Here is a 12,766-nt window from a genome sequence, read left to right on the forward strand (position 1 = left end):
GAGGAAAGCGCATGCATCCGCGAATTATTTGTACGTGCATAAAATATAAGTACGTATGTGGGTATACATATATACATACGAGTGGTATATTCAAGACTCATGCAAGCGTCGACAGGTTATTAATTTAAGTATTCGTCGTAAGATAATCTTTTACACTTGCCAATGTATCATAATTGGTGGGTGATCTGATCATCAAGATGAATTAATTTAACGAAAAATTTCACTTCATATTAATTGTATTATTATTAAAATAATCATGCCTACACTTTATACTTATAATTCTGTAAAGTAATTATTTTTATTTAACTTTATTATCACAATGACGTCATTTGAGGTTAAACGACCAAGCATCAAACCCGATCATCAGGCATTCGTCGCGCTTGTCTTCGTTAAATTTTACAGACAAGATTCAAGTTTATAAGGACGAGATCGGATTTCTCTTTCCTGCTTGATGTTTTCTTACACATAATCCAACCCAATGGCAGCTTTGCAATCTACGTCCTCCCACATCCTGCTTGCACCTCATCTGCTTCTTTCATATTAGATGCATGCTTTAAAGGACGCTTACCTACGCGATTTATACGCCGGATATAATATTGTTTCTTTGTAAACTCATGCATTTAACATATTTGATTGCATGATAATTTTCTTTTCCGTTGGCTTTAATTGAGACATTCACTTGTATGAAGTGAGTGAGATGTTTAGTATTTTTCACCTAGCAGTAAAATATCAAGGAATCTATTTCTATCTACACCTATCATTTGTAATTCTATAGCGAACTGTTTTTTGTTTCAGAATTAATTTCAATTCATTGTATCTTATTGTTTTAATATAAGAATTAAGACAACTTAATTCCACATAATTATTAATTTTTTTTTTCATAATAATAGTTATATTTCTTTCTTTTAATAATGTTGAATAAATTGAACTACTTCTTTTATTTTTACGATCATTTATTTTTTACATTAATACAAGAGGAGACTTATTATTGTTGAAAAAGGATTTTTTAATTATTAAAATCAATTTTGTTTAACTATTAATAAATATTGCATAATAATAAAAAAGCCTTAGCTATGAACACATTAGTGGTTTATAATGAATCAATCTCATTTTATCATAAAGAAATATTTTTTAACAATTAATAAACCGGCGTTCATAATGACACCTAACCTTATATCAACCAGAACAGTCATATTTATCAATTCACCCTTTATAACCTCACTTTTTGCCTTATGCATATCTTTTATTAATAGAAATATGCATGAAAGAAAACCAAATCCTAACCTCATTCGAATGTTATGTCATTTTATATTAAAAAAAGCATATAATCCACAATAAAATATGAATTATATTGGTTACATTAAATTCCTTTATAGTTAAAACAATTTATTAACTGTTAAAAAAGTATTTTTTGTAATGTAACAAAGCTATGTCTAATCACTGCAAATAGTAGTATTTTATTTCAATGCATTTAAAATGTTGTAAAATGACGTTACCTATTTGATTAACGTTGTAGTTCCTTTTTAAACACTTCCAAGTGCATTAAAAGAAACTACAATGTTAATTAAATGGTTGACGTCATTTAAAAATACTTAAATACTTTAAGTGCATTAAAATAAAACACTTCCAAATTTGAGATTTGCAGTGATAGTTAAGTTATAATTTTATAACTGTTAAAAAATATTTTTTAACAGTTAACAAGCCTCCTTTATCATCACAAATTTCTTCTATCAGTGTAATAATTGAAGCTGTAAGTAAATGAAGGAATTGTGTTGCATTTTTTGGAGGTTCAGCTTTTTTGCATAAATGAATATGAATTATTACCAACAATATTTTGACATGAGAATAATTTTATTTTGAAATCATTACATAGAAGAAATAGACTGAATGAAGATATTATATGACATAGCAATTAGTGTGACCAAAAATACTGTCATTACAAATTTTTTTCAAAATTCAAATTTTATTAAACAACACCTTGATCCACTCATACCTTCAATTATTCTAAAATAAAATTTCTATTTCTTTAAATTATTATCCTAATTCTAAACAAATATTTCTACGTAGTTTCTAACTACAACAATAAATTTTTTACTTTTATAGATCACAGTGAACCTATTAAATATTTGTCCAAATACTTAGTCACCAGAAATCACTGCCCGGAAGCGAAGGTTTTTCGTCGCCGCCGTTACAATTAACACCTCGGCGGCATGTTAATGCATTCCTAAACTCCTGACTTATTCTACCTGTATCTATTCTTATTCAAACGTTTTTCTAGAATTTCCATGCCTCTCTATTGTATCATCAAAATCATAAACGAATAGTTTACTCAAAATACATATTTACTTTTGGACCAGTAGCCCTCTAAATGGTGAGTAAATGGTTGTGTTCTATTCTAAAAAGTGTGAGGAGGTTCACGTGTGTGAGCATCACGCAAGGGCGTGAACGGGATATCGTGGGTGAAATTTTGTTTACAAGCCCGTGAGTCGTCTCGTAGTCATATATTCGCAGTTTTCTCGGTGGGAGAAATCCAGCTGGGTCTTGACGATAGTCAAATGCACTGTGGTGTTGGGATATGCGTCATGTGCATCACGTGCGAGGCTTATCAATATACACATGTCGACGCTCAGTGCAGCGAAATAATTATTGCAGAAATTTTATGCTCATAATAATTAAGAGACGTTGGAAGACGGAAGGAAGGTTGTTCCGGGAATATTTCAATTCGTACTTTAAAAGAAAAATAAAATAATATTATCAACAAAACAAGTTATTTTCAACTCTAATAAAGACTATTTTACACATTAAAACAATCTTATTTATTATTATAAATTTATTAAAAAAAAATCATTCCGATTTTATTTATTATGTAAAAAAGATATAAAGGAAATAATATATTCTAATATAAAATCGATTTGCGTCGATTTGTCTCGAAAAAAAATTATAATATGACATTACATGTAATTCTATTCAATATGCAGTTATGGGTGGTCTCAGCATTAACAATCCTAAATAATAGCTTTAGTTAAAATTATATAACAGCTACAATAACTTTCCTTGCTTTAAATAAATACTTCTATTCTACCACAATGTTGAAGAGAATTTTGCTCACTTCTTTACTTAAAATATTCAACATATAATCTGTTGTTGTATTTTCTATTTAAACATCACATTAAATTCTAACTAAAGAATAAAAATTTTAATTTTTCTATAAATATCATTAACATCATTATTAAACTTTAAATATACATATAACGAGAAAATGGGTATACCTGACACTAAACCTCAAATAAAAATCCGAAAAATAAAGAATTATCTCGAATAATTAGTTTTGACAGAAAATAATCCCATCATTATCTCAAATCCTTGTTGGTAAAGCCGCAAAAAATCTGTTTATTTCAATAACTTTTGTAGCAAAAACAAAATAAAAATTAAACAGCTTATTATATCTATTAGTGTCGAGACAAATGGTAATAAAGATGTTAGATTTAAAAGTGAAATAACATTTATATATTTTTTGATATTTAACTAAAAACGTGGATTCTGATCCGAGCAATTTCCCACGCAATAGACTCGTGTATAAATATAGATACGATCGCTTTTATTACAAGTCTGTGTGTGGTATTGGACAATGCGATGTTGATATTGCATAAACTGTAAAGTTAAAAGCGTATGTCCTCTCCTCTCTATTGCATTATTTCTCGTAACCTGCGAAACGCATATACAGTTAGACGATCTGTGGTTTTGATCAGCAACTTTTATTTTCATTATCTCACCAGAGTGGAATGATTGTAATGGTTAATAGAGCCACCACAAAGGTCCCTGATTTTCTTTCACGGTTTTATAAATTTGTTCCAACAAGTGTCTGTCATTTTTCTCAATAACGAATAGATAACCACGCCTCCGTAGTTCGGGGTAGACTCCAGCACATACACCTGCTCATAAAAGCCTGAGGGGTCCAGTTACAGAACACGATAGAGTGCACGGGGAGACTCGTAAAAGATCACGAGTTGCATCGTGACGAACTCACACGGGAATCGCGTAGGTTACCAATCCCGTTTTAGTTGATATCGCTATGGATTCATGGGCTAGATAAGCTTCACTTAAAAATAACGAAATGTAAAAATAAAAAAAATGATTTTGATGCAATGCGCTTTAGAGTTGGTGAGAAACTCGCGAGGTTTATATTGTTGCTTATTATTATCCTTTGTTCGTCGATGGACGATGGCGATCGCGCGAGAATGATAAATCACATATCCACCGAGTCTTATTGAGTGCGTGAATATGGACGCGGGAACGCGGATTACTCGCGGCGATTTCTCTCGATTGAAGAGAGGTTCATTCGTTTTGTCTTGAGCGCTACATTTCGAGGGATTATATCAAAGGTGCGTCGAGCAAGTCAGCACCACGCCCATGTGGGCGATCACTCGTTAGGAGTTTGATTAGAAGTGACCTGAAGGCATGTGCAGTGCAATTCTGACTACGACCGTGTGAGTGGGTGAAGTCGACAGCTTCGTAACTAAATTAATTATCTCAAATCCTATAGCTGATAGATACAAACGATTAATTTGTGTGAAAAATTAGTTTGTTTATATTTTTTATTACCGATTAATCAATTGAGAAATTATTTTTTTATTCTAAATTAATACTTTTATGAGACAAATATATATAGAACGTTGAGAAAAATATTTTTTAATTCTTTTATATTAAATATTGAAGAAAATGTTTAGTGAATAATTATTTTCACATAGTTATTAAAAGATAACATTGTAAAAAACACAAAGAAAGAAGAATTATTTCCAATAATTGCTATAAAGATAAAGTTAGTTGATTGTTTAAATATTAATGTTGTTTTTTTTTAACTTTTTTTTCGAAAATTTATACTATGGAACAGGTATGGACAAACCAAAGGATAAACCTTTTTTTTTTATACAGCTTTGGTATACTTCAATAGTTTGGAAAAACCAGTTTATTCAGGCCTGCTATGCTGAACATATGTGAGGATTTTTCCTCAAATAAAAAATAAAATATGCGAGTTATCTATTGACCAGTACACTCTTAATACTCTTTCAAAGGGTACAATAAAAAAAATTGTCATGTTCTATCCACCATGTGGATACCAGATGAGGTGAATCAGGACTCTTGGAGATGAACTCTTCAACAAAGGGTAAGGATGAATCGTAAACCATCAGGAATGACGAACACATTATGTTCAAACGTCGTCGATGTAAAATAATAAAATCATAAATTTTACTTTTAGATTTAAAAATAGTTTTATTTTATATTACTTTACATTAATGTGTCAAAAAAAATAATTTTTTGAATAATATTTATAAAAATATCATTTTATAATTTAAAAATTTAATTCCTCCTTTTAATATAGTAATTCTGTTCTAAATTATTTGTTTTCATGCTTAATAATAATAATTTTAAATTAATTAAAGCCTTGAAAAAATATAAAGCCAGCTTCTAGAACCATTATCCCAACTTTTCCTGCCAAGCTGCCATTACCCTTTTATCGAACAAACATAGAGGCGTGACAATGTTGTCATTTTTTCATGTTAACAATAGAGATAAGGCGCGCGTGTGTCGTTAATCACGACTAGCTGAAAGAAACGACAGTGCACCATATAAGTAGAAGCAGTACACCAACTATGCCATTTTTAAGTGCACGTTTTGTGTCGCAGCAACCGTGGCGACGTCATCCCAGCGGGACACACGCGATTCCATGTAAATGCCGTGTAATCGGGGACACGAACCAAGCGATAACTTCATTACCTTGTCGGCTAATTGTGGGGAAATTAGCGCAGCTAATTGCAAGCCCATGCGCAAGCCACATCGTCGTAGTAGTCTCTTTCGATCGAGATTTAATCGATGCACGCCGCATGCGCATATTACAAACCATCTTCATCAAAAGATTCTATTTTTTCTACTCCTCTTTCAACACAGAAAATTCACAGTGAAATCAATGAAAATTTCATAACCATCAGAATTATTGGAAATCCATCGTAAAATTCGATCGATCGACCGATGTAATCGTTTATTAACCATTTTAATTATTGATCCGTGGTTCATTTTCGTTGCGCCAAAGTAGAAATTATTATGACCTAAGAGTTATATGCTTAGTTAATTGTATCGAGTAATTATAAGGGGCATTTGGAACATTGGCTGCAGAATTTAAGTGGTTATTTCAAACAGCAATCAGAACATTAATAAATTGGTGTGACTCAATAGGAAATGATGGGTTTTTAATGCTTCAGCATCGATAAAATATCAGACCTATAAAATAACAATTATTGATTTTATTTTTTGCAAATAAAAAATTCCACTTTAAAACACATAATTATCTACAAAAAAAAATAAAAGTAAATATTCAATAGTCTAGTGTAGTGTAGTTATTAATTATCTTATAATAAATAATTTTAGTAAAATAAAAATGTTAAAATTTATATTCATTCATTAAGCTTTATTTAATTCCATCAATTCAAATATTTCTACTTGATAATATATTTTAACATGATATCTAATTACACTCTTAACAACTCTATAAAGCAGAAAATAAATTGATTAATTAACTTTATCTTAATTATTTATTCCACAATAATTAAATAATTCATTCCTTAGAGGAAATAAAAATAATTCAACATTTAATGATAGATTAAAATAGCAATAGATATATATTAATAGTTTAAGAATATTTTCTTTTTAAATAATGATCCTTCTAATGGACAAAAAGATTGCAAGAAAGTGATTTAATATTAATAGCTAGTGTAGTTAATAGATGGTTAAAAAATTTTTACCGTCACGAAAAATGAATTTAAATGATCATAATTGCAAAGGGATAAGTGGTGCTGCTGAATATATTAATTCAATTCAAGTACAAAGAATAAATTTATTGATGGCGTATATTATACATATTTAGACTTATAGTAGCGGTTCTTTACATCATCTAAGCCATCAATGCCGCTCATTGCGACGGCCATACTGCAAAGATGAAAAGGCTTAGAGGGGTAATGAGGACTCAGCGCGTCCATCGATGTGTCGGCAAGCATCACGATCGCGCGAGTACTCAACGCCGAGTCACGACCTACTAATGAATGATTATGCTACAATTTGCCCCAGGAGCTATCGCAATTTATTAAATTACAGTGATTCTTGCAACTTGCACGTCTACATGCTATACAGTAGTCATATTGTCCTTTAAACAATTAAAATAACTAGATATAGAATCTCTTGATGCCTATCGGTGGTGAAGAAGAATTTTTTATTGGAAGCAAAGGTCATCTTAAGGTCTAGAGTCAGTCAAGCATTTAGAAGATATTCCAACAATTTTTTATGACTAGAGATAATGATATTTTATTAACAATGGAATATTATGATCGCAAATACTAAATATTGCTGGGAAGAAAATTTTCTTTTTTATTGCAATGAATATTATCCTTTTTTTCTCTCTAAATCACTGTAAATTCAAGTGCATTCTTTTAACACATTTAAACATGTTAAATATGACGACACCCATTTGATTAACATTGTAGTCATTTTAATTGCGTTTCTAAGTGTGTAAAAAGTGACTACAATGTTAATCAAATGACGTCATTTTTAACACGTTTAAATGTGTAAAAAGAATGCACTTGGATTTACAGTGAAGTTTTGAATATTTGAAAAAAATTGATCTTTATAAATGTATAAATTGAATTGAACTAATTCAATCTGAATGATCCTTGATGTTTTTTATGAATTAAAAAAATATTTGATGATTATTAATTTAAAGGGGGAAAATTTTTTAAAACTATTTTGATGATAAAAATGATTAAAATAATTGAATAAAAAGTTAAAAATAAATAAATTCTACAGAAATTATTGAAATAAAGCGATTAAAAAAATCAATTTATCACACAGAAAATCCCAAGCTCAATAAATAAATTGTTTCTCTCCGTACATCAATATTTGTTTTTTTTTTCAGTGCTATAAAGACACAATTTTCAATCACTAGAAACATATTCAATGACCGAGGGACGTTGAAAGGGTAGAGAAAGCAATTAAAAAGTAATCCCAGATATATAGAGTGTACACTTGAAGAGATAAATAGTGAGTCTGACGACGAGGAGGATGAAAAATGAAATCGGGCGTGAAACGAACGAGTAGTCATCGGCTACCTGGGTCGAGTGGGCCTCGTTATATCGCTTACGGTAGTGAGACGGACCAGGAGTAAAGGTGGAACTAATAATCGCGAAGAGGAGAGAAGAAAAGAGCGAAGAACGAAAGGATAACGGTGATGACTCTTGGTATGGTTGATAGTCTTGCATGGGAAAAAATGATACAAACAAAATAAAATGCTCCATAAGAATATAAAGGTCGAGTTGAAGAGAGAAAAAGACAGAATCTTATTATCGGTCGTCTTTACGGGAATTTGCGACGGAATAGTTGCGTGTCCCACACTGCGGACGATGCAGTCATAAACAAGCTGGCCATTAATTTGGCACGAAGGATGCTCAATATCCTGCGCCGGTAGGCAAGTTGGTCTCTGGCGGCATCACTGGCGATGCAACCGATAGTTTGGGGATAAAATAAGTTTAGAGGCGTGAAATTGGCAGTAATTTTACAAGCCATAACGATCTACTAAATCCGTAAAATAATTAAGGGCGCAGATGTTTTCGCAGCTCAAGTACAGTAATGTGTTACTACTCTCTCTCTTTGTTTCTTGAAAAAAATTTACGCACCTCTTGTCATGCGCCTCGATCAATTCTTAATTCACTATAGGAAATTGCAACAGATTCAATTCCCATCGCGTGACTGACTCGTAAATTTATTTCTTTTTCATTTCGATCTCCATTATAAATATATATATGTATATATAGATATGTATGAATGTTCACTGTTTGATAAATGATAATCCGCTGCAGCTCACTGACGTTGATCAATTCGTAATTAATAGTTGTATAATTGTTAGCAATAATTGTCAGTGATTTCTGTTCATCCGGCACTCGTCGATCTCCAAGTTTACATTCTCACGCCGAGTTGATCTCAGCATGTAACCGAGCCGCTCTACTTTCACGCAAGAATCTCCTCCTCATGCAACCTGCATCATCACATTTACTCCTTCGATCCTTTTACCTTCTGACAGCTTTCCATCATCATTAAATGAAATAAAAAAATAATCATCATTTCATATCTATCCGGTTGTACGTTCTCCAATAAACATCAACTAATTTCGAGGGGTTGACGAAGATTTGACCACTCAATTGTCCAACAGCTGGTAACCGGTATTCTACCTCTTATTTCAAGGTGTAATCACTTCTTTCCTCGTCATCATATGAAGGAGAAGGTCATCAAAATGGTTAGGCATAAAATGACCAATTGGTTTTGTATGTTGCTTATTTTCCTCACTTCGTCAAACAGAGTAATTCTTTAATCTCAAAAGAAGACACGTGGCATCATTAACTGTGCTATAGCCTAGGTAAAGAGCAAGCTGAACAACATTACTCTGTCATCTAGCATCTGTAGGTAGCAGAAGAATAATATTTATATGAATATACATACACACAGACAAGATCAACGCTGGCGGTCTTTGCAATGTTACATACTCTCATGACGATTTCAAGCTGGCATAACCCATTGAGGTCGACGTGGAAGATTGCTTATTGGACAAGGCGCGGTGCTATGAAATAGAAAGCCCAGTGACAATTTGATAGATCGTCCTTTTTGTCCCGCAGAACCGAAGAACGCAGCGTCGTTAACGTTCTCGTCCGATGAATCGACTTCCATTTTTTATCACCATACTTGTCTGCCTCCTTGCTACTTTCAACAGCTAATAACGAGCTTGCTTGTCTTACTCCACAACATACAAAGTACTACATACCCGTAAATTCATCCACGAGAAAAGACGATTCGATCAATGAGAGCGAGATGATGCTTTGACTTGGATACGTCTTGAATTGAATAGCTGGATTATTAATTCGATCGTTGTATAAAAAAAAAAATATTTAATCGTCGGCTGGCTTTCATTCCTCGACATGCTTTGAATACTTCAGAATCGCCAAACGACTCTAAATTATTTCCTACCCAAGTATTTCCTGCTTTTCCCTGACCGTTACTCGTCCACTTTACTCAAGATTCGTCTTGTGAATGCCGCTTGGTGTTCATCATCATTAGCCGTTGATCACTCGCGATCATCGTCCGTAGAGTCACGGATCTTTACCATCACCACCACCACCACCACTATCACCCTGGCTTACTACAACATTCATGAATCTTCTACACATCAAAACCCTTGTATTATAGCCTCACCATAAACTCAGATACTTGATGCTCTGAGGTCTTCAGTCTTCTCGAGTTATTAACCCACTACATTCTAACAGCCACGTGGGTTAATCCATTTACAGCTTGCTATACACTGAGCAAGAGAATTGAAGAAAATAAAGAGAGACCGTGAAATCACTCGCGAGATGCTCAATTCCTACTGTTCGGAGTCTACATGGTAAATTATATCTATATATGTTCTATATTGCTTATCAAAAATTCAGTGTTTATCAATGTATACTTAGAGTCGGTAATCATCATGCCTAAGAGCAGTAGCAAACAAGAAAATACCATTAGAGTGGAGTAAGACAGTGTTATGAGTAACTGCAACGGTGGAAAATTTTGATTGTTATAAATAATTCAGCAGAGATTTTATTCAAGTGGAAATAAGTAATAAATAATAAATAAAATATTAATAATAATAGTTCCATAAATAATTGATAGAAATATTTCTTTTTATGCTAATAAAAAGCTTAATGGAATTATCATAAATAATAAATGAGCAAAAATTTTATTTTAAAATATTGTTCAATTATTCATTTATTTTCAATTGCAAAAAAAATTACTTTTTAAGATCTAAAAAAAATTTACTGTCACTTATAATGCAAATAAAAATCAGTAATGATCTAGAATTGAGCTTTTATCTTTTATTTAAAGAGTAATATCGGAAGGAAATGATTTGATTTTAATATGACAACCTTGATGAAAATCAATATTGAAAACAGTGTCATTGCGACAAAATTGTAAATTGAATATCGACCAGGTGTCGTGCTTTCAACAGTTAAAGGTTCAGCTGACTAACTTTCGCGCCTTCAATCTTTTACTTTAACTCATACTCAACAATAAAACTTTCTCAATAGCTAACATTAAGTTTATATTTTTTTTTTCTTTTAATGCTTGTCCTGCGACGTTTTAACATCCAATGGCAATGGCGTGACTGCAGAATTCGAAGGTAGTAAAGTGTGAAGCCCCGGCCACGTCCCCTCGATAAAGAAATAAAATTACAGGCCCGCGGCTTGTTCACGATTCCCACTCGTTTCAGACTCTGTCTTCGCGATTATATATATATCTATATATCGCCGAACAATTTACGTGGCGGCAATTCGACGGGTTTTCGTGACACAAATTTACGGTGTCACCGAGGGAGTACACGCTATCGTAATAAAATTTAATATTGGTGATCTGACTAATATATTCTTTATCCAAATAGTTAGAGGGATAAATCATGCTTGTGGTTGTAAAAAAAATTATTCTATTCAATATTTTCCTTTTTTTTTTTTAATTAAAAATGATTTTTCTAATAATTTGTAATTTATTAACATTTTTATCGAGAGCTTTTTAAAAATAAAAGAGATTATTTAAATATTCCTGCAAGAAAATAATTCTGACTCAATTTCCAAGAATTTTATTTATTGTAAATTTATTGATAAAAAATGCGATTGATTTAGTTAATCAAAAAGAATGTAATAAATAATTCTCTATTATTATCGAATTGTTTATGCATTTTTCAATGAATATTTATTGCAGTCTGTTAAAATAAATGTATTGCTGTCTCAATTATATTTCCAGAAATAAATCTATTCTATATAATATAAATAAATGTTCCATTGAATTGAAAAATTTTTTCCATTACCACACATCAAAATAATTCAATATTATTCCAAGTTCTAGACTTACAGTACAGATGGTGGGTATGTGTCCATGCACGTTTCTATCATTAATCGCAGATTTCGCGAAATCAATCTGTGGATTTCTCGTCAACGAGTTGGCGCCTGTACATGAATTTGCCGGTGCTTCCGGTCTAATAAACCATGAAGGCAGCTGTAACAGTAAAAAAAAAAATTCAATTACATGATTGTGGAGATATCGTGCGTACAAACATAATAATGTTGATCTTAGAGATAATAATATGAGACAGAAGGAAAGATAAATTGACTAAGGAGAGAATGGTGAGCATGTCAACAACCACTTTGCTTTACGCTTAGCAAGGAGATATTTAAAGGACTCACGAAGGATGCAGATCATTCTTACCAGAGGAGCATTAGTGTCATTGAATGAATATGAGCTTCTTTAAGATGGATTGCAGGCTCGAGGCGTGTGGTCCTCATGACCCATGCAATCTTTCTTTCATTTTGAAAGGGATAAGAAAAATAAAAGCTGATACTAAGAGTTACAAACTATTTAAAAAAAAAAAAAATTGAATAAGCTTTTTATAAAAAAATTCCTGATGAATTTAAACACGTGCAAGTTGACTTGAATTACGTAACAATCGAGATGACATTTATCAGATGACTTGACAAAAAATATGATGCTTGATGAAAAATATCTGTGCTGTTTGAAAAAAAAAAAAGAAGCTAAGGAATTTCCATGGCATTTGGAATGTCAACAAAACTTTAACGAGTTGGGAAAAAAATTATCTTTGGTCAGTTATGGTTAAGTGAAGTCTTGAGAAAAAATTTTCTTATTTTCT

General features: G+C 31.9%; 1 protein-coding gene across 1 annotated transcript in view; it reads right to left on the minus strand.

Moving 5' to 3' along the window:
• Positions 1–12,766, minus strand: part of LOC118069727 (zinc finger protein basonuclin-2-like) — a 123,427-nt gene that overhangs the window by 99,847 nt on the left and 10,814 nt on the right. The window contains exon 3 of the mRNA XM_035088021.1: positions 11,974–12,117. Coding sequence (XP_034943912.1) covers positions 11,974–12,117 — 144 coding nt within the window. The remainder of the gene's footprint in view (positions 1–11,973; positions 12,118–12,766) is intronic.

Source organism: Chelonus insularis, unplaced genomic scaffold, assembly GCF_013357705.1.
Source record: "Chelonus insularis isolate UGA/USDA-ARS -01 unplaced genomic scaffold, ASM1335770v1 contig_42_pilon, whole genome shotgun sequence".
Taxonomy (NCBI): domain Eukaryota; kingdom Metazoa; phylum Arthropoda; class Insecta; order Hymenoptera; family Braconidae; genus Chelonus; species Chelonus insularis.